This window comes from Lygodium microphyllum, chromosome 23 (assembly GCF_053477565.2).
Source record: "Lygodium microphyllum isolate KBCC chromosome 23, Lygodium_microphyllum_v1.1.10, whole genome shotgun sequence".
NCBI classification, from domain to species: Eukaryota; Viridiplantae; Streptophyta; class Polypodiopsida; order Schizaeales; family Lygodiaceae; genus Lygodium; species Lygodium microphyllum.
In genome coordinates, this window is record NC_141157.1 from 97,482,796 (window position 1) to 97,506,047 (window position 23,252).

Below are 23,252 nucleotides of genomic sequence, written 5' to 3' on the forward strand. Positions count from 1 at the left end.
CTGCACCAATAACATACGGTATGCCTTGAAGGGCTTGAAATGCACCAGCATATTTTTGCAAATTGTTGTGGCATTGGCCACTTTACATACATACCATGCAATCCAAAAGCACCCAGTGCATCGCAAAAGTCCAAAACAGCTGGCTGTGTAAACGAAGTTGAGACTCCGTACAAATCGGCTATTAGTCCCAAACTTGAGCAGCTTGCCAAGCGATGCAGAGCCACACAGACCCGCTTCTCCACAGGTATTGCCCTTCTATAGTTCGTATTCTTGCGTCGCATTTGTGGTGCTAATTTCTCAACGAGATATTCAAATGTACTTCTACTAACTCGTAACCTGCTTTTAAACATTCGGTTTGTATGATTCCCCAGAAGCCCTTGATCCATAAAAGTTTGTGGTCTTGGATAGGCCCAACATGACCGTCGATCGTGCCTTCGCTGACCTATCCTGGCTCGACGTGCAACGTAACCTCGAGCCGTGCACTCCATCAAAGTATGAAAAAGCATGTTGTCATCGTCCCCGTCATCCAAATCACTCAACAATAGTTGAAACATTGCTATGACAACGACTACAACACCGATGACACACATTATCAAAAGACTTTCGTCGTCCATTCACCTGCCAAAAGATTTGACCAAACTTTATTAATGCTAGGCTAAGACGTTTCCGAGACATTGGGGCAGCATTAAAGACTAATCTGCATTACTAATTCTAAATCAAGACTAGATTGTTTCGTATTCATTGTTTGTAGGAGCATCGATCGTAGGCTGCGCATGTCGGGCGCAGGAGATCTTCACCAGTGCCAGGTCTTCAAGTGACGGAGCTTCTCAGAGATCGCAAAATCCTTGCGTTTCACACGTCTTCGAACTGCGAATCCGTTCGAGAAGATTACCCTCGCAAGTCCATCAGTTGGACATCGCCCTCTCTGTCTCTCCGTGGACCTAGTCAGGTAAAGTGTCAGGCCTTTCCACATGCAATGCTGCACGAACGCCGTTTCCTAAAAGTTTGAAACCTTCCTCTGATCTGAAGAACTTACCTGCATTTTGATGGTTTGTGAGAGAATGATAATCTTCACAAGTGCGGTCTAACGTCACTGTCTGTAGCTGTGACATGCGTTGCTCTTGCATTGGACATGTAGTGCAGCACTATAGAAATGCAATGAAAATTCTAGTTGTGAACCTATTTTAGAAGCTTTGCTGAATCCTTTCCCTACTATCATGGACAGGACAAAATAAGGAGAGCCATGATGGAAAGCTTGAGGATTGAGAAAGATGCAGCCGTTAGAGCAAAGGTGTACTTTGTATTTGATTCAAGCACGAGTATTATCTGGCATTGTTACTTTCGTTTGGTGATTTAAGTTGTTGCTGGATAGCCTTTAAGGATCGAGAGAATATTTAAAGAAGTGCATAATATGCCAAAGCCATTGTCATCGTGAGGCTCATTGTTATTTGAGTTGTTGCTTGATAGCTTTTAAGTTCAAAGGAACATTTGTGGAAGTGCATAGAATGCCATCCAAATAGGTTTGCCTGATCATGACTATGGTACAACTCTAGTCAACACTCTCATTGAAGTAGAGTAATAGAATAGACACTAGCTAGGAAAGAGGAACCCATGCCTGTTAAGTATTGGGATAGATTTTATTGGTTGGTCCTGAGAGGTAGCAAGAAGTACAGTAGATGGCAGGCCACTTACAGAAGAAAAAATGACCCTATTTTACTTAATATTCTTAAAGAGACTGGAAATTTTACTCAGGCACGTGAAAAAGAATAAAACTAGAGGCAGCGTGTTAAAGCAGGTCTGAGCATGTTCAAGCAATGGTTTTATCCTATTGAGGTCAGGACTATTTATCCAAATAACATGAGATTCAACTGGCCGATTTGAACATTTGTTTGAAATCAGGAGATCTTGAAAGAGAGCTTCCTAAGGGAGACGTTTCTTTCCTAGATCAATAGATCATGGGACATAGGTGGGGTACCTTTTATTCTTGTTGAATTGTTAATGAGAATTGGTCCCTATGGTATACAGGAGGATTTGGTTGCTCAAGTTCGTATTTTAAAGAAAAGGCTCCAAGAAGCAGAGGAAGAGCAGTACAAGGTTGGCTTACTCGTCCAGCTCATCTATGCATTCTTTTGGGTTTATGTATCTGCTCAAGGCTTTTATTATATGCTAGGCAGAGGAAGATGCTGCTGCCTTGAGAGCTGAGATAGAGCTACTGCATCATAGAGAGGAGAGCAGGAGCATGATTTCACTTCCTGTAGAATCGGAAAATTTCCGTTCTCTTGAACAAGAATTAGCGTTGGTCAAGATTGAGCTCCAGGTATGCACTCCTCCATGATCCCGATCTTATATTCACAACACTTCTTTCTTTATCATGATACTCAAACATTTGAAGTTTCAGAATACCGTGCAACAACTACAACAAGAACGTCATAAACTTGCTATAGAGCAACAGCATGTAGCAGAACTTGTGGCAGAAAGAGGACAGTTACAGGAAGCATTAAAGATAGCCCAACAAGGTATAGACAGGACTAAACAATGTTAAAGTTTCTGTTGTGAAGAATGCTTTGTAATTTCTCATCAGCATCTCACCAATGTTTTTGCAGGTCATGTCCCAGCAGATGAGACTTCTGGGGTAACATTTTCGATCTTTCTACGTACACTTTTGTATTGTGTCTATACATTGCGTTAATGTGTTGCACTTTTCTGTAATATTCAATATGCCATTCTGTCTGTTTCTACTTCTATATCTCATTTTCCTGCTTGCACTGGCTGCAAAAAAATATATTGTGGGCCAGGGTTGTACAGAACAAGCTCTATTTTTTCTTCACTGAGTATCAGATGTGCTTACTCTTTTGCCCTTTTGTCTCTGTGTGTCTCTCTCTGTGTGTGTGATATAGACGGAGCCAGAAAGCTATGCCAGCTTCATGCTTTGAACCAAGCATCATCCTTGGCCTACTTGAGGATCTAGGCTATCATTGTTAGAAGAGCAATACACTGCAGTTGAATAATGAAAGAGGTAAGACACAAGATAAGTAAATGGGAACGGGAATCCACTATGAGAATCAAAGAGTACAGTGGTTTGAGTGCCCACCCTCCTTTTATAGACAAAAAGGTTGGGACAACATACTAGAAGGCCAGCCAAAACTTGAAAGGAGAAGCCCATGAATTAGGGCTTGGCTGTCATGAACCTTTGAAATGACCACTTCCAATGCCTTCTCTCTTAGCAGAGGTGAGTGGGCAAGGAATAAGAATATGTAGGTTGCACATACACTCTGCTAGATGTGCCTTGGTAATAAATCACCTTGAAAATAAGTCCGCTGCCACGATCCCTCTCTCAAGGCAAAGTAGCTAGACTAGCCACCATTGCATCACTTGTAGCTACACAAGGCCCATGGGGATAGCTCACCGTGACACTAAGAACCCATGAGAGCATAAGCATGCCCTTCAGGTCCCCTTATGTGAGACCAAACAAAACATTATGTTATATGCCATTTTTACAGTTTTGGAAATGATTGAACGTGCGAGCTTGATGATGCACATCAAATTGACTAGAACGTGGAAGAGCATCAGCATGCCCTCTCTTCACCCATGCTGAGATTGTGTAGCATCACTAGATGACCTCTTCATTACTCGTGTAACTAGACTGGCCCTCCAGGGATAGGAGAGAAACATTTGTGTTTTCTGCTGCTGGTGCTTTTTAACCTTGCATTTCTACTCCATAGCTCTTGCTCTCTACCTGATGACCTGTGGAGTAGCTAGCTGACCTCTTTTCTGCAGCTGAAAACCTTGTTTCCCTGCTGTTCAAAAGGCTGTGCCTTGCATTTTCTGCCACTGTCCTTGTACAGGGCTGGTGTGCTTCACCAAGGTTCATCTCACTATTTCCTGCTGTGCTGTTCTTGAAACACATTGTGTCCACAAACTTCACAGCTGTGCATAGTGAGATGACAGAATGGAGCAACTGTGAAGTTAATGCAGTGAAGAATCACAACAATCGGCACATAAGAGCCTCTCTAAAGCTGAAAAAGCAAAAAAGCCCAAGTGTGTAAGAATTAGATCATCAAAAACATAGAGTTTACCAATTGTTCCAACAGTCCCAGAATTTAAGAAAATGAAACAATATCTTCATATGTGTCTGCACAGGAGTGGGATATTTCACCTTGCCAGAGACCCAATCTAAGGGACGCAACAAAGGTCCCACCATAGCATTAGCAGTTTAGTCAACTTATGAGTGAGTCTGGGCATGTGCATTTGTGGGCTGGGCATTGTAAGCTGTTTTAGGTATTTCTTATTATCATCATTTTGACGATTTAGGGCATTTATTACTGACCAAGATTGCCTCTTGATGCTTCTGGTTATTTGATGGCATTATTTTATGCCTATATATTCTGCCTCCTCCTCCCTAGTTTGTATCATTAACCACTTGTAGATTCTCAGTGCATGTCTTGTTGGAGAGAGGGAGTGCCAACACAGCCAGTGACTCACTGTTGTATGCGATTGTCTTGTGTTTGGTATATGGATTCCATTTCTCGAGCATATCTTTGAGTTCTCCTTTTGCAGCATTCTTTTATTTTCTTGTGTGCTCTCTTTTTTCTGGTGTTGTGCAATCTACTACAAGTCTTTTATGCTTCCATCATGGCACCCACTTCTAACATGGTATTTGACATTCGTGTTTAGGCTCTGGGTGCTGCTTTCTGCTGTAGACAGTCTGCCCTCACACCTACCTGCTGCTGATCAGCCTCTTACGGTCTGCCACTTCCCAAGCAACCTGTCCCTGCTGCAATATCGGCCTGATTTTCAGCCTCTTATTGGCTGCGTTTAGTCTCAGCTGCCTGCTTTTTGAATCTCTGCATTATTTTAATACTGCTGCCTGCATTTAATGCTTTGCCTTTCTGTGTTTTAACCTGCAGCTGCTGCATTTTCAGCATTTAATGCTTGTACAGGCTGGGCGACTGTGTTTTCAGCCTTCTAACAGTGTTTGCTGCTTGGATTCACTGGGAAGAAGAAGGAGAAGTAGAATATAGATTTCTCTGATGATTAATCCTCCTCCTTTGACTCCAACTTGGATCCTTCGGCCAAGGTGAAGGCCAAGGCACAGAAGGGGTCATCTTCTTCGATCGAGGGAAGGGCTTAGTTGCCCCTCCTACCACTGCTTTTTAGTACAGGTGATATGGTCGTCCCTTAGGACTCTCTAGTATCAAAGAGGGAGTGTGAGAGGGTGGTGAGGTGGGGTAGGTAAGCCTCATCTATACATGTATACAAGTGCCTAGGATCCAGAGAGGGACTTCCCTGATGCATTGTTTGAAGTCTGGCAGGTTTTGAAATCTTGGAGCTGGGATTGACATCTAGGTCCATGATGGGCTGTTTCTTGACAGAGAGCGGAATTGGCTCTTAGTTCGAGCTCACATGAGAGGACACTTTGGTAGTCTAGCCAAAGGCAGGGAATCCATGGTCACATATGTTCAGAGGCATTGATGACAGGATGGTCATGTTTGCTTCTGCGAGGCATTGTTGATAGCCATAGAGAGTTGGTACGATTCTTCTTTATTTTCAAGTTCTAGTACAATTGAGATCGACATGAGACTCACTCCGAGGCACCTTGGTGGTGGCTTGATCACCTTGCTGCTTGGGTATCATGGTCCTATTTTGATGGTCTTTGTTGTATGGACTATGATGAGTCATTATCATTGTATCATTATATTGTATCAGATCATGCATGATTTGAGAGATGGTGTTAGGAGTTTAGTTTGCTCATGAGTGAAGTTGGGCATGTTCGAAGTTGGGCATGTTCATTTGTGGGTTGGGTAGTGTAGGCTATTTTAGGTAAATTTTTATTGTCATTATTTTTATGATTTAGGACATTTGTTGCTGGGTTTGACTACATCCTAATGTTGGCTGACCTATTTCTCTGATGACATTATTTTATGTCTATATATTCTACCTCTGTCGCCTCAGTTTCTATCATTATCCACTTGCAGATTCTCAGTGGAAGTCTTGTTGAAGAGAGGGAGTCAGCGCTAGTGTCCACATAGCCAATGCCTCATTGTTTTGTTAGGAGTGTTTATGAAGAAATGTACAATATTCCAACTACAATCAAGCTCTTGCACTATGCAAAACTTGCAAACTTGTTATTGACGATAAAGAGAAATATTACTACTTGATCTTGTAGAAGTTTTTTAACGAAGTCTTTACTCATGTCTTAAAATGGGCTATCATAGATAGGCAAAGGAGAAAGCACCTTTATTTCTTATTAGAAATAAGAGATCTTTGCACATTGTGGGATACATTCTTTGCATCTTTGGTTAATATGAATGCTAGCTAACTTTTCTAAATTATTGTTTATTCCTTGATGACTACCAACAATTGAATCACAATAGTCATGCAAAAGGGTGCTTCAAAAAGCTTTATCTTTGTAGAAGAGCATTCTTTGAAAAAGGAAATGAAGTGATTAGGGCCTACATGCCATAAGGATCATGCCCTCTATGCTCTCTACTTAAGAGTTTCAATGGGGAATCTCCAATCAAATGTTTGTTTGGTATTGCGACGAATGCAAAAATATTAGACATGATTTAATTTTCACACTTGGTTACAAATTAGTGAGTGCATGCTCATCATGCCTTGTTACTACGCAAAGTTCTAATGACTATAACAGAGCTTCAAAAATAGACAAATTGATTGCTCTATTGGACACGTCTCCACAACCTCTTCAACTTCAGCCGATGTGAAGATGCTTGGTTTATTGACCTTATTAAAAATCGCCCAATCAAGGGGCGCATTTGCACATAGCCATAAGCGATGGTCATTTTGGGACTTGAGGATTGCAGGGATGGTAGCTTCTTTCCATCCCACATCCCATCCCATGTGACCATATATTCATACGTGATGACGGTTCCTTCCTATGCCTCGTTCCTTGTTCTTAACACATTTTTCGTAACTTGTGACTATGATTTGCAATTCAAGCTACATAATTGCTAATAAATAACGATTGATTTGCACATAATGAACTATAGGTGCTGCATTTTGAATTGGAATCCAATTTCAGTGCAAGAATGTCTCTTGTTGATATGGGTCGATTATAATAAAGCATACCATAAGAATTGATATTTGGTTATTATTTGTGTTAGTTTGTTATGCCTAATTGTATTGTTCATTGTGAATAGCGTTGTTGTGAATGCATTGAACTTCATCTGTTTAGAAAAAGAGATACTCATTTTCTCAGGATTTTGGAAAATTATGTGAACAAAAAAATTGGTACTCTTATAAGCTTGAAACTTTATCTCAAATTTGCAGGAAGGAGCATCTTCTTCAAAAGAGACATTAGTGGTAAGTTTTTCTTTTCAAACTTAACACTTTGTATTACTGTTGTAAAGGTGTTGTTGAGATGGAGATTGTTGTTGGCTTTCGAGTAGGGAAAAGGCACTTATAACCACCAGCTTCGAGAACTTGCCTCAATGGTAGAGAGGCTAGAAAGTGGACGACAAAAACTTTTGGCTGAGGTATCTTTGTAAGAAGTTTCCTAGCAACATGCCATAGTTACCGTATGTTGTGTTTGCTCAAAATGTATCCGCACAAATTTTATTTTCATGCAGTGAATAATGGGCTTAACAAATATGAAATACTGATTGGTAGATGGGAAGTTTGCATTAGTATAATGAGAGCAGCTTGGACCTTCTTTTTGTTTGCTTTTAAATCTGATATTATTGCTAAGGTTTTCACTTGTGACGTCGATCATCATAAGGTTGCTAGCCTCCCCACATAACTTATAAAGTACAGGGGTCGAACTCAGGAGGGTTAGAGAAGAGTTGTAGAGTGAAAGGGTATTGGGAGAGAGAGAATAATGACTTGGGATACAACTCAGAAGTAGAGAATTAGCATACAGATAAGAGGTTTTCAGGGGAATATATGTTGGATCAGTTCAGGAGATGGACTTATATGTGCTCTATATTTCACCTGACCATGGACTGCAAGGCATCACCACAGGTGAAAGCTTATTTGTGGCAATAATTTCATGGTATGTATGGACATTGAGATGTACTGGAGGTTGTAGAACAACAATTTACCTTGACCTTTGACTTACTCTTTCATCTTTGAACAAAGATCCACAGTGTATGGGTAGATTGGGGAGATTACAGGACTCAAAGGCTCAGGTACCCTTTTCCATCTCTAGGGATTCCTTATATGATTTTGCACTTGACTGCGAAACTTGTTTTGATAGTAGTTCTCCCTTGAGAGTTGCCAGTTTGGAAATGTCTATTCCATTACTAGGTTTCATCTTTTATTTGGGACTTTGTATTCATACCCTAGTGAAGATTATTATTGAGGGGTATTCAATTTCTTTGAAGAAGACAATAGTTAACAAGTCAATATTCAACCATCTTGAAATGCATGCTTCCACATTTTGAAAAGCCAAACATTAGTAGCTAAAAGGATTTTTCTTACTTCAAAGATTTGACCACGAGTGAATGAGTTATATTTCCTCTTCATTGACAATATTATCCAAAGTATGATGAAGTTCACTTTGAGCCATTATATATCATCTTCATCTTCAACATGCTCTTGGTCTTGAATTATAGACTCCTCTTTTTCCTCACTATCAAACTCTAAAACATTAAGAATGTCAAAAAGATCTCCTTCTGTATCATTTGTTGGCAAGGTGTAGAGTGATTGCACAATTAATTGATAGAGAATGAAAGTCATGCAAGAATTAGTCAATGCACAATAATACTTAATCACAAAATGAGAGTCAATGTAGTAAAGAATGAGAGTGTACAGAGTTTAGGGCGACCACAATGAATAATGCTACACTTTTTGTGCTAGTGATGGACGAAGTGCCTTTTTGTAATAAAACCTAATCTTGAACAGCTTAGTTGTCATAGGAAACCCTAACCCTAGTTTGACTTAGTGTCTAGGATACTAGGGGCAACAATTGCATCTAGTGATGGTTTAAATGCCTAGGGAGCTTGGATCATGGATCAAAGGACATCAAGTTGTAGCGCATGAGATGGTCTACAAATCCCACTCCATGCAATGGGCGAACTAATCTAGGAAAGATGACAATCCTAGAAGAGAGAATATATGTGGTCAGGGTTGCATATGTTCATCCTGATGGATAGGGCAATCTATGACAATATAATGAATGAGAGATCATGCTTTAAAAGGTATCAAATATAGAGCTAAGTGAATATCTCAAAACTCTTGATGGAGGAATAGCCTTAATAAAAAGATTTGTCAAAATGTCTTTTGATTAACTAGCCCAATCTCGGGATCCATGAATCCATGCATAAGTGAAGAAAAGACCTTGAAGAAAAGATTTAAATTCTTGGTGTCCTTGAGGTACATGAAGACACTCTTCACTGCTCGCCAATGATTCACAAAAGGGCTGTTAATGATGATACTTGATTGGGCAGTTGAATGCTTCGTCGGTGATGGAAGTATGCCTCCCTCAATGGTGAAAAATTGGGGAGCCATGGGGGGATGAAGAACACCAACATAAATGCCAGCAGGTGGCTGATGGAAATCATGCCATAGTGGTGCAGTTTGAACAGCATTGATTCCAATAATAAGCAAATCATCAAGCAGTAGATTTGAAATATGTGGCATTGAAGAAACAAGTGCCATAAAAGAATCTCTTGCTGAAGGAGCACAATGAAGAGAAATTTCAGCATGCTGCTGATCATAAGAATCAAGACATTAAAGTCCTAATGTGAGAGTATTGGTCAATGCAATGGAAGAAGGTACGGAACATCATAAACTGCACAAGGGCCATCAAAGAGAACATGAAAGCTCGAAGTAGCAATGGCTGAGATGAAGAGAAGGTTCTTCTTAATGTGTGACACTTAGAGGATATCCTACAACATCATGAAAGTGTCAGAAATAGTAGTAACCTGCACATTACGAATGCCTTCAATTGGATAAGGGCATTGTTTACACACAACTGTGTCCTCCTTAGATACATGAGAAATAGATGAAAATAATTCTTGATAAGAAGTGATGTGCTTAGAAGCACCATTGTTGAAATACCAAGTAGAAGTTGCATCAATTAGAGAAAAACAAGCATCATGGATAGAAGGATTATATCGACACTCAATGAAGAAAGTATATTCCTTGTGTTTGGCAAGGTTATGGATCTCGTTGGTGATAGTAAGTTTGGGCTTTCTTTTCTTCTTTGATGCAATGTGCTTAAGACATAATGGTGTTGTGCCCAACAAAACCTTGATATGACTATGGTAGATCATTAAGAGTGATGGAAACAATATGATTATCTAGGACCACTTCATCAATATTTGTTTATTGGTGATAGTAAGTTCGGGCTTTCTTTTCTTCTTTGATGCAATGTGCTTATGACATTCAGTGGTGTTGTGCCCAACAAAACCTTGATATGACTATGGTAGATCACTAAGAGTGATGGAAACAATATGATTATGTAGGACCACTTCATCAATATTTGTTTATTGCTTTTCATCAAACCCGAGCACCACCTTCCAAACTCTATATCGTGGGGTTTAATATTTAACTTGGTGCCAGGGTTTGAGAAGTCAGTCTTTGCTCGGCGGTGCCATTCTCAAATTTCCATAGATTCTTTGCAATAAGAACATGTTGCATCATATATGCCCACATTGGGTAATTGGTGTCATCAAAAGTTTGTTGTTGGTACCAAGCATGCCCAATAATTCATTATTATTGTTGGCCATGGGTGCAAATTAGGAATGAAATAATAAAATGAAGAGAGAGAAAATAATCCCTGAATAATGATCAAACACTGATAGAAGAGTTGATGGCTGCTTCAATGGGTGTTAAATAATATGAAGATAATACTTTTATGTTCTTGTTTTTCTAACAAGGAGAGAGAAAAATATGTTGAAAATAATAGTCTTGTGAAATAAAATATTACTTGAAAAAGGTAGCAATCAGCAATATACTGAAATCAGAGATAAATGGCTGATGGTACTCTGATTATGCGAACAGCAATAGAAAGAAATATGTTCACCCAATAAATGTGTCCAAAATATGCAATTTGTCTTCAATCTTTATGGAAATTAGCATGAATAGTCTGGTAAAGAACATGCCAAAGAAGATGATTTGAGGCAAAAGCCCTAAATTTTGGCTGCCCAAAGGTGAAGAAATGTGAATGCATTTTTTTTGTGGTGGTGGGGGTTCAGGTGCTGAGAAAGTGAAAATGGGCAGAAGACCCGTTTTTTTTTTGGGGACAAACTGAAGATGAAATTGTAGAAATTATGAAGAATTGTTACCCAAATGTCATTGATTGATGCCGAATGTTGCACCTTGAGCTGACGTGAGCCTTGATTTTGATGAATTGGGCCAAATTTTAGAAAAATCCCAAAAATTTTGAATAAATTTGACCAAAATTGAGCTTGAATAACCAAAGGCCTTGGATTTTACCAAGAAATTGAGAGAAATTTGAAGATTTTTTGTGAAATTTCTACCCAGATGATGTCAGATGTTGTTTAAAAATGTTGAATGTTGTGCATGAGGATGAATCGGCCTCAATTGTGATGAACACCCAATTTCTAAAAGGCCCCAAATTTGGGCGAAATTTGACAGATTTGATTAAAAGCCTTGAATTTGGCAAACACGGGATTGGATTTCTTCAACTCAGTGAAGAGTTTTAAAGTAGTAATAAGAAGCTCCAAATTTGTTTTTTCAAATTGGGACTAGATTTAGAGATTTTGAGGAAAACCCACAAATTTACCCCAAATTGTGCTTGGGAAGAGGCTTCTATACGAATTGGGTTTTGCTAGCTGAGTAATAAATGAATTAATAAATAATAAATCTTTTGATGAAGGAAGCTTGATAAGAAATGATGCCTTGGCTGAATTGCAGGCAAGGTAGTTGCTCGACGTGGCAAGCGTGACTAGTTTGATTGACATGATAGGTTAGTGTAGCGGGGGACAAGTGGCATGAGAGAGGGACGCAGATCGGTGGCCTGCAAGCGCGATAGGTCGAACAGAGTTGTTGTGGCGACCAAGGTGGTAGGGTTGCATGGTAGTCTGGTTGCAGGCGGTGACTCAAATGACTGAAGTGGTGACCTAGATGATAGGGTGGTGGGTTGTCAAGTTGTGATAGCTAGGTGGCGCCTTTGAAGATTGCAGGGTGGAAACTTGATAGGGCAGGTGACTAACATGGTAGGCTCACAGGCAAGAGTGTGCAGTCGTAGATGGTTAGCTGTAGGTGGCACGGTTGGTTCGTAGGCAACGTCTAAGGAGGCAAAATGATTGGAGTCAAGATGTTGGAGGTGGTGTCATGTAGGAGCTATATGTGGCATGCTAGTCGAAGTAGGTTGCAAAATCCTCTTGAAAGAACGGAATGGCAGTAACAATGGTGGTGTGGTGACTTGCAACAGTTGATAACCATTCATTAGGGTGACGAAAGTGGCATGATGACAATTGCATTGTGTGACAGTCGGCTGAGGTGTAGCACTTAATGGCAATGGTTGCAAGGAAGGTAGTTGAGAGTGATGGTGATGGAGGTAAGTGGCTTTGATGCCATTGTTTGCCTAGGTGTGGAATAATTTTGTAATTAATTGATAGAGAATAAAAGTAATGCAAGAATGGGTTGATGCTTCACAATAATACTCAATCACGGAATGAGAGGCAATGTATGAAAGAATGAGAGAGTGTACAATCCTCAAGGTGACCAAATGCCACACTTTTGTGCTAGCAACGCACAAAGTGCATTTTTATAATAGGAAATCCTAATCCTAATGTCACTTAGTGTTTAGGACACTAGGGGCAACAATTGCATTTAATGACATTTTAAATGCCTAGGGGACCCGGATCATGGATCAAAGGGTATCAATGCATAGGCACATGAGTTGGCCTACATTATTACAATAATCTTTATGTTGCATACCTAGCCTTGCACATATGTTTTTTGCTTCATACAACTCCTTTTTAGAGCCAAAACTATATACTCATTGGAACTTGTATTTGCTATAATCACCCAAGTCCACTAAGGGTATACTTGCTACATGATTCATTTGAAGCATCTATTGTTCTACATGAGCAACCGAAAAATCAAGAAGTGAACTTGCTTGCATTTAAAAAACCTTGTTCCATCCACTTGCATTGCTCAACAAATTATAACTACCATAATATCTCTTATTTTTGATCATGTCTCTGACATTGCCAACGAAGTTCTCACACATATTACACTTGTGGAAAAAGAAGGCACTCGCAAGTGACTATTTATTGAAGGGTTTCATTAAGAGAATGATAATGTGACAAGACAATTGGATGCTTTAAAAAAGTTTCTGTGCTTATGAGATTTTGCTTCAATGGCCTTCATTAAGAGAATGACAAAGTGACAAGACGATTGGATGTCTAAAAAGGTTTCCTTGCTTGTGACATTCTATGACAATGAGTATATGTCATGATTGACAATCCACATATGCTAAATTTGATTCACAAATGAAGAATATCAATGAGACTAGTATATTGGTCATATCACATAGTTTTAGATTTATTATCTAACCTAGAGTTATGTGCTCTAAGATGTATTAAAACAATAATTGCGTTTAGTGACCAATATTAGTAGTATGATCACCTTAGTTCTTTTATTTGACAACATATAAAATGATACTTGTGAGAGAAATACATCCTTCCAATTGCTTTGATCTGATTATACAAATTCAGAGTTGGAGATAGAAATATGTCAATGTGTGATGCAACCATTAATAAGTACATTTTTGTACCAAGAGACGAGAATTGGATCTTGTCCATAACAATTCTTAAGCAATTTTGGACTTTGCAACTCGCTGTTCTTTGTGCAAACCTCTAAGTTTATTGATCTTTTCTATGAACATCCCTTTCTACCATGTTCTTTCATCTTGAAATTTTCATATACAAAAGCTATATGATTCAAAGTGACTAAGTTTGTTTCAAGAACTAGTCTTTTAGATGCATTATCTAAAGGATTGACCAACTTTTTTCCGTTGTGGATAAAGTCTTGGATCTTGTAAATTAGAAATGCATCCATAATTCTCTAAGCAAGTTTTGAAAGGTCAACTTCTTCAAAAAATTGAGAATCTATCACTGATTGATGATGTGTAATCTAGTAGCATAATTTTCTTTGTCTTCTATTTCCATCAGAGACATGACTAACTAATGGACCCATAATACCTTGCATAAATGCATTTCAATACAAACTCACTTCATCTCATTGCTATTTGCAAAATTAAGAATCAAATTTATTGTATGTTATTTAAATCAAAACCTCTAACTTAGGTAAGCATTCAATTGAAGGATTTGTTATCAAAACCCTTGCATAATGTATATATTATTGTGAAAGGAATCTATAATAGCATTGTATCCCTCCTCACCATTGCCAAAAAGCACCACAAGTTGGAAATGCAAGCATGATTTTGCTTTTTATTGCAAAATCTTGCCAAATTATCATCTCTTGCTACTCATTGAACTGTCCTTTTTATCATAGTCTTATCTTTTGCAATACGATTGGCATACACTTCTTAGATGAAGCCCACGTGATGAGTATAGATTTTTGTCATATACTTAAATATATCTTCTCCTAGACTTGTTCGATAGCAAAGAGTTTGCTCTGTGGTCTCATTGTAGTTGACAAATGTGGTCCTTCAAATTTTAATGAGACAATAGTAATTTCTTTGTTGTCTCAAAACATCCCTTACTTGCACCTACCAATGCAATGTTTTGGAAAATGCTATTAAGAAGTTTCACAATGTTTTCGTGCATTTAAATAAGCTAGATTTGTGAGCATTCGCAATGTCATGTCAAGACTTTTTCGCATCTACTCTTTTCGTGGCTCTAACTTATGCTTTCCTAAAGATTTCATACCTTGACACTTAAAATTACAGCTTTGGTTTGCACAAATCAAACCTTTTGTTTTTAGTTTTCCTATTCTTATGCCTCTAGATCTTGCAATATCTCATATTTTTGAGTGGATTATGAAATTTAATCTCTTGTGATAGTGAGTGTCTCAAGAGCCTTTACTTTTCAATGCTTTGTTCAAAGTGCATGTGATAGTCTTGCTCCTTGGTAATGGTAGTACACTTTGAACATTAAAGGTTCTAAAAAGAGGCCCCGTTGTAAAGAAATACTTGAACACAAAATACAAACACAATTGTACGACAAAGCATAGATTGATAAAAGAACTCAATAGGGTCAGGGTAACTTAGAGACAACAAACATAAAAGATGAATGAATGAAGAATGGATAAATACATTGCTTAATGCAGTAAACACACCTATGCAAGGTGAATACCAAACCTTGAGCTCTTGTGTCTATGAAGGATGGAGGCAGAGGGTATGAGCTGTCGTACTTTGTATGGACCCAAAATTTGTAGCAGATAGCCTCCAAAAGTGTTCAGTAGCTGAAACTAGTCTTCCTTCTTGGAAAGGGTAGTAATTTCCTGATCAAGCACTTAATTACAACAATCAACAAATAAACATAAATTGAAATGCACAATTTACCTTAACAATCTTGGACAATAGACACCCTATTGGCCCCAAAACTAGCTCCCCTTTCAATATTTCTTTAACTTCGATTGCCAATGGATGTATTACAAGCCAAGATTCTATGATCTCCTTGGTTGATCCAAAAGCCCCTTGTTGATCCAACAATCAACAAATAAATTGGGCAATTTGCCGCTTGTTTTTCACCCAGGATTTGCTCTAATTGAACCAAATGCTGCCCCAAATTTAGAATGGATGGTTGGGCATCTAAAATCCTTGACAATACAACAAATTGTAGGTGCTGATTTTAATGTACGGTAACTTATCTTATTGGCATGGGTTTTGAGGTGATTGCTAAACCCTAATTTTTGTGGAAATTTAGGGTTTACAGTAGAGATCCCTTTGCTATCCACCAAATTTGGCTGAGATCTGCTCAAAATGATCGATAAATGTTGAGGTCTCTTGAGAATGGATTGGATAAGGTGAGAGAAATCCAAGATGAGAGAGAAATCTGATTTTCTTCGCAAGAAAACCCTTAAATCAGCTTGCTACCTGCTTTTCTTTGCATTTAATGTAGTCACCTACTACTGAGCACCTCCAAAATGTTGTAACTTGATCAACAATCGCTAGTGCTGTTGATAGTCCTTGGAAGGTGTCTCCCTGCTGTCCCTTGCTTGTTGAGGCCCCTAGATAGTTGTCTTCTATAGCAAATTGTTGTTCTCTGATTAAAAAATGGATTAGCAGCTACCACTCTTTCTCTCCCAGGTTATAAATTGACTAAATGGCAGAGACCGAGCCCCAAAAAATGTTTTCTCAATTTGTATGGGCATTTTTGCCAAAAGTGGCAGCCTTCTAAATCCATTTTTCAGCACTATTCAGCCATTTAGTTGATTTTCAGAATTAAATAGTCTTGAAAATAAAATTTAGCCCTTTCGACCCTACCCAAAATTAAATGTGCCCATCCATAATTAAATTGGCTAGGCCATTTGCAACCTTGGTTGGCCCCAAAAAATGTTTTCTCAGTTTGTATGGGCATTTTTGCCAAAAGTGGCAGCCTTCTAAATCCATTTTTCAGCACTATCCAGCCATTTAATTGATTTGTGCCCATCCATAATTAAATTGGCTAGGCTATTTGCAACTTGGAGTGGTCCTCAATCTTTGTTGACCCTTAGATTGGCATTAATTAATGAATTAATGCTAGTCCCTAGTGTCACCACAAACACTTATTGACCAAACAATTTTCCTAGGGTCAAAATTGACACCAACTGATCACCCAAACACAGTTGGCATAACTTATCACAACTTTTGCCTTTGACACCCACTGCATCCTCAGGTCCTTGGCTTGCTACCATGAAATAATTTCCATGTGTATCACATGTGCTAAACAACCTTGCACATTTGATTATCTTAATCAAATGTTGTTGGCAAGATTAGAGCATCTCAAATTGCACGTCCCCTTGATAGTAGCAGTAACAATAGACTTGAAGAGTTTGCATTAGGCCGAACAACTTCGGGAGAGTGCGTGTTGAGCTAAAATATGCATTACTTGCTGATTAGCCTCTTAAACAGCCCCAAAACACACTAAAAATGCTGTTTTAGAGTAAAACCCTAAAACAGAGAGCGATTCGAAAGAGTTCAGTGGAAACCCTAAAACGGGGAGTGGTTCGAGAGAGTTTAGTGGAAACCCTAATTTTTGGGGCGCCCTTCCGCATCTATAAATGGACAGGCTGCCCCCATTCAACGATCATCCTTGTTTTGCAGGTTACACCAGCCCACACACCCTCTGCTACTGTTGGCACCTAGTTTCCAGCTTGCAGCGTGCCTCCATCTGTTGTCCAGCCATCATCGACTGCAGCCACATTATCTTCAGCCTGTCCATTGCTGTAGGTGACAGCTCTCAGCTGTTGGCGACTGCTCCAGACTGTCCGAGACTGCTGTTCAGCCTGCTGTCCATCATCTCCAGGGTCAGCCAACCTGCGTTTTCAGCATTGCAGGCCTTGACACTCTTAAACACAGTTTCCAGCCTCCGATCGATGGTACACTGCTGCGTTTACCAGTTTCCAGCCTCCAGACTACTGCTTTTTGGTGACCAACTTGCTGCCATTCACTATTCAGCACTCCTACACTCCGACTGGTGGTCACAGACTTGGGATCCGTCTTCGGTGGATGTCACACTCCGACATTGCTTTGCCCTTGAGCACATTGTACTCTCTTATATTCATTTACAGCATTCATTCACTTCAAAGTTGTGTTCTCTCTCTCCCTTCTTCTGTTTGTGTTTGAGTTTTGAGTTTTGCGTTTAGGGTTTGAGTTTTGCTCTTTGTGTTTGTGTCTGTCTCTTTGTGTTTCTGTCGTGGTCGTATAGTCTGTGTGTCCTCAGTGCAAACCCTAGCAGTTTCCTTCACAGTGGGTAGCAGGTTGAATACTATCTAGATGAGGTAGACAGCTGTAGAAATTGAAAGCACAGCTGTGGATGATGACGTGGCATGTTGGCGATAATAGCTGAGTAGTAAATGCAAGTTGTGACTGACCGGCAACAACAAACAAACACAGCCATATGATGAACACGTGGATGATGGCAATGGCTAGGAATTGTGGACACCAAGCTGGAAACTCCTGCTAGTAGGCTGTAGCTAAAGGTTGCAATAGATTGATTTTGCCAATAGTAGAAAGAGGGCTGTATGTAGGCATTTGATGGTGGACAACAACTCGAACCGAGATATCCTCTGATGAAGGGGTGGGTGGCTTGTTTATTTATAGATGAGTGGGTCCTCCCAAATTAGGGTTTGGCATGTGGGACATTGATACTCTCTAGCAAAGTGGTCATTTAATAAAACTTTTGGTAATGAGTATGTTTTGGGGTTGTAATAAAGAGCTAATCAATATACAATGCATTTTTAAGCCCAACACCCATGAACATTCACTCTGTTATGATCTTTATGTTGGAATGTTCCATGAATATCTACGACCTTTTCTCCAAACAAGAACATTGCCATGGTAGTTGGCTCACAATTTCAACTCATATCTCCTTTATGACTGAATAAAAGGCTTTTAGTCAATCATTGTGTCTTTAACATTATATGTGCTTTGTCATTATCTCCATCCAAGAGTTGCAATCAAATTCTCTTCTGCAAATATAATATACAAAATAAGATTACAATATCTAATTTGAGCTTAGTTAATCAAATTAGAAATAGAAAAATTAAGAGCAATATGGAAAGTATCTAGTGTGGAACTTGATAGATCTTGTGATGCCCTCAAAATTATCATGTCAGAAGAGTCTATGTAAAGACAAAGTAAAATAATTTAAAACATAATTATATAATTGTGTGGCACATAAAAAAGATAGATGTCTTATACTCACTTGCTGTTGCTTTGAAGAAGCCGAGTTTCTTTGGATCTTGTCTTCAATAGATGCTTTGTTTAGATGACTAAACTTCGTAGTTTTTTAATCCAACCCTTCATTATTAAGTTTGATTTCATGAGTTCGGTCATACAATTTTTTTTTTTTTTTGCAAGCAAGTAAAATCTTCAATAGATGCTTTGTTTAGATGACTAAACTTCGTATTTTTTAATCCAACCCTTCATTATTAAGTTTGATTTCATGAGTTCGGTCATGCATTTTTTTTTTTTTGCAAGTAAAATGTGGCTGATTATATTATTAAAAAAAACTGATCACAACGGAGTGCTCATGCTCGACAGACTAGCTGGACTTGATGCAAAGTCACAAATACATCATGTATACAAGCCTCTCAGGGCAATTTGGGGGGGATGGGGGCAAGAAGCCATGGAGGGGGGGTGTATCGCCATCTGGGGCTGCTTGCATGCATCATGAAGAATAGGTCCTGGCTGCCCGAGGTGCGCAAGAAGTGAAAATGAAGCTCTTGACAAGCTCGAGACTCGTTCTACACCTGGTCCCACCGGCCACGGAGAGAGTGGATGATGGAGGTCTAGAGCTCTGCCAAAGTCGCGTGTACTGAAAAGCTCTCTCCACCAAAAACCTCTTGGCAGCGCGCCTTTCGGATGTGCCATCTAGTAAGACTCCCTACGATCTCCCATACCTCAGAACGGTCTGCTGTGGGCTCCAATACCTGATGGCTGGGTAAAGCCTCCAAGCTGACCACTGCTCAAGACCCAGCCTCAATGATGAAAATCGTGTCTTGCATCCTGGCCTCATACAAAAGGTGACAGCCTTGATTGACTGTCTACTAGTAGAAAGTTCCCCACGAGATACATCCAAGACCGGGTGCCAAACAACGGAGAATGCTGCATGCTCCGCTTCCCATGAGCTGTGTCGCCTCGCACAACCAAAGGCAGTGCTTTGGAGTTTTCAGAAGCTGTTGTGTGCAGTGTTTACACCCTCCATGTTGTTGCATCTGGGCTAGCCAACTCCCCACTGCCAGACCTCCATGTGCCAAAAGCCATAAGAAATACGATACTCTCCTCGACCTCCAGCTGTCCTATAGGCAGTGCCAGAAAGTTCGACGGAAGGCCTCTGTGAAGCTGTGCTTCGCCTAGTATCTACTACGTGAAGGTGCCCAGTCCATGCTCTCCTGCATCAGTACATGTCTGCCAATCCTGGTTGTGTACTCCAAGAATCTCTGTGGCTTCTTGGTTACTGTAGTAGCCGGCCATAGCCACTCTCTAGGGTCCCACTCTAGCTCATGAAGTGGCATGCTCTCCCATATCCAGAGGTGCCACTCTCGGAACTCCTCCAGAACACATAAGGGTCCAGACGCTAGGTCTTTCCCCGAAAACCAACCACATGAATCCTCCTCCATAGAAGGACATCAATCTCCTCATCCTGCTGCCCTTTGTCAAGGACCAAATGTCCCCCTTCTTGCACGGTGAAGAAAGTCTCGTAGGGGGCGCTGCCCACTCTACTTGTCACCTGTAGGGGGATACCTGTTGGTGAAAATCTAGCCTCCCATACCTCACCAGGCTCTATCGGCTCTCGTATTAGCGGGTCAAGCCAGTCTTGAGGTATCGTTGTGTCAATCTCCCTTCTCCTCAGCTCGACTCCTCTCTGACAACCTGATGCCTGCTACAACACCTCGTGGTCCACCATCCTATACACCTCCCGCTATGTCTTGATGGTATGAGCAGGGCCGGCCTCTCAACCAGCCCACTAGATGTGGGGGCGCTCACCAATCTATATCCCGTCGTGATCTCTCACCTAGGGATTCTAGATCGCCGGTTGGTGGTCTATCTCCTCGTGGCAACTTGGGGGGCTCTGAATTAGGGCCTTACGAAGGCCTTGCCATACATGAAGTAGGCTACGGAGGAAGGAAGATTTGGGGGGTGTGATCTCAGCCGTCGTGAAGATCCATCTCAAGGATGGCCTCTAGTCACCACCAAGCCTCGGCCTGCACTCCTGGAGACCCTCTTGCACTAGGACCTTGCAGGTCTGCCCTCTTGGTGTGAGCTCGTGGACTACTAGCTTGCCCAAAAGGGCCAGACTCTAGAACTCTGGGTCTATGATCCCAAGCCCTCCCTCAGACCGATACCGAATGATGGTCGCCCACGCCACCTTGGCTTGAGAATCCCTGGAATCCTTTGACCCAGACCAGAGAAAATTCCGCACTAGACAGTGAAGCTAAACTAGCACAAGACGAGGAAAAGCACCAACACGAGTCGATGTACCAAGCCGTCGCTAGGAGGACCTGGTTGACCACCAGGGCTCGGCCCCTTAAGGAGAGGTGGGTAATACTCTAGTAGGTCAGCTTCCGCTCGATAGAGTGGAGGACTGGAAGAAATGTTGGGCAGGAGTGATGTCAAGTCCCACTTGGAACCCTAGGTATCAGATAGTCTGCCCTATGCACACCCATCTGAATCCCAAGTGGATGCCCCACTCCGTGCTAGAGTGCGGGTCCATAAGGAAACCAACCGACTTTCGCCAATTGATTCTCTCTCCCGCTGTAGTGCAAAACACCTCTAGAGCTAGTCTCTCTCTCTCTAGCATTAGCTCATCGTCCTCTATATAAAGTGCGGTATCATTTGTATACTTTGAATCTAACAGCTCCGTCTCCTCTCTCACCAGAAGTCGAAGGCCATGTGGCCCGCTCACACATGATCTGATGAAGTAAGATATGGCCTCTGCAAAGAGTAGGAACAAATACGGGGCCAAAGGATAGCCCTGTCGGATCGATCTCTCTAGCCAAAACTCCTCCCCTCTCTTGCCGCCTATGAAAACCTTGCTGATAGCCGATCTGTAAAGTGCAGAGACCCCGCGGATCCATGCTTGAGGGAAGCCCAACCTCACTATGGTGCCCTCTAAGAAGTCCCAGTCAACCTTGTTATAGGCTTTTTCAAAGTCCAAGAGAAGTACAACCAATCCCTGACCACTGTGCTGGGCCCACTTAGTTGCCACAAAGAAGGTGAAGACATTGTCTAGGATGCTCCTACATGGACAAAACCTGACTGTGTGTCATGAATGATGTCTAGAAGCATGGGGCGAAGTCGCCTACTGATTATCTTGCCTAGTGCCTTATAGGCCGCTGACAAGAGGGTGATCAGTCTCCATTGGGATAGCTCCAACAAGTCTCCCCCTTTGGGGAGGAGATTGATAAGATGTGCCGAGAGACTCCCTGGCATCCGTCCTGAGCTGAAAATCTCCTTCAGAAGGAGAAAGCAGCCGTAGAGATTGCAACAGCAAATATTCTCAATCAATGGGCAAGAAATGGAGTGACATTGATAGCAGATGGATGGAGTGACACATGCCATAGGTCCATACATGGTATTGTCGCATATTCTCGTGGGGATGTATACTTCATTGGTAGTCATGATGCTTTAGAGATTGGAAAGAGTGCAGATGTATTGGCATCCAAGTGGTGCGAGGCAGCACAAGCTGCTGGGGCAAAAAATGAAGTGCAGTTTGTGGCAGATGGTGAACCTACAAACATGGCAGCAAGAAACATTTTAATGGCAATGTATCCACATATCACCTTTAGTCCATGCATGACGCATTGCTTGAATAACTTGTTGAAGGATATTGGGGACTTGCCATGGATTGCATCTCTTGTTGCGAAAGGCAACAAGATTATCACATTTATATGTAATCATAAGTACTTTCATGCTGAGTTTCGCAAGAGAAGTGACAAAGAACTTCTCAAATACTTTGATACACGATTTGCATATAACTTTCTTATGCTTGGTCGTTTGCACTATTGCAAAGGTGCAATTAGGGAGCTATTTGCTAGTGATGAGTATGAAAATTGGAATGGGGCTGCCATTGCTAGTGCTATGTTATGTAATGCATATGTCTCTAATAGAGATTTCTGGGATGAGGTGAATCGCACCAACCAAATGGTTGATCCTATTATGCACATGTTGAGGCTTCCTAATGGCATGGATCCATGCATTGGGAAGATCTATGAAGGTATGGATTGCATGATTGAGAAGTTGGAGAGTTTAGAACCAAATGCATACAGGTATGAGTAGATCAAGGAGTCATGCATCAGTAGATGGAATGAGTATGACTCTCCTATGCATGTTGCAGCATATGTGCTTGATCCTGAGTTTCAAGGAAAGATGCAAGAAAGAGACCTTGAGATGGTCAAGGCTTGGAACATATTGCTTGCAAGGCTTTATCCTAGCCGTGAAATGCAACACAAAATTAAAAATCAGCTCTCTGTGTATTGGCAAACATTAGGGATGTTTGGTATAGAGGATGTACTGGAGGACATGACAAAAATTGGGGCTGCTTTATGGTGGGAGGACTATGGGGTAGAAGCTCCAGAGTTGCAGAGTTTGGCTATTCATATTCTTAGCCAAACAATTAACTCTTCTTGTTTAGAGCAACTATGGAGCT

At 40.8% G+C, this 23,252-nt stretch overlaps 1 protein-coding gene across 2 annotated transcripts in view; it reads left to right on the forward strand.

Annotated features, from left to right (window-relative positions):
• Positions 1-672: 672 nt before the first annotated feature.
• Positions 673-23,252, forward strand: part of LOC148016512 (myosin heavy chain-like protein) — a 36,010-nt gene continuing 13,430 nt past the window's right edge. The window contains exons 1-8 of one of the 2 annotated variants that reach the window (XM_087664212.1): positions 673-949; positions 1,226-1,291; positions 2,026-2,094; positions 2,171-2,317; positions 2,399-2,516; positions 2,604-2,632; positions 7,288-7,320; positions 7,407-7,493. In XM_087664212.1, the coding sequence (XP_087520338.1) occupies positions 1,244-1,291; positions 2,026-2,094; positions 2,171-2,317; positions 2,399-2,516; positions 2,604-2,632; positions 7,288-7,320; positions 7,407-7,493 (531 nt within the window). In that variant the 5' untranslated portion in view covers positions 673-949; positions 1,226-1,243. Of the gene's footprint in view, positions 950-1,222; positions 1,292-2,025; positions 2,095-2,170; positions 2,318-2,398; positions 2,517-2,603; positions 2,633-7,287; positions 7,321-7,406; positions 7,494-23,252 lie in introns of those variants that run through there. The other variant, XM_087664213.1, reaches the window with a different exon arrangement.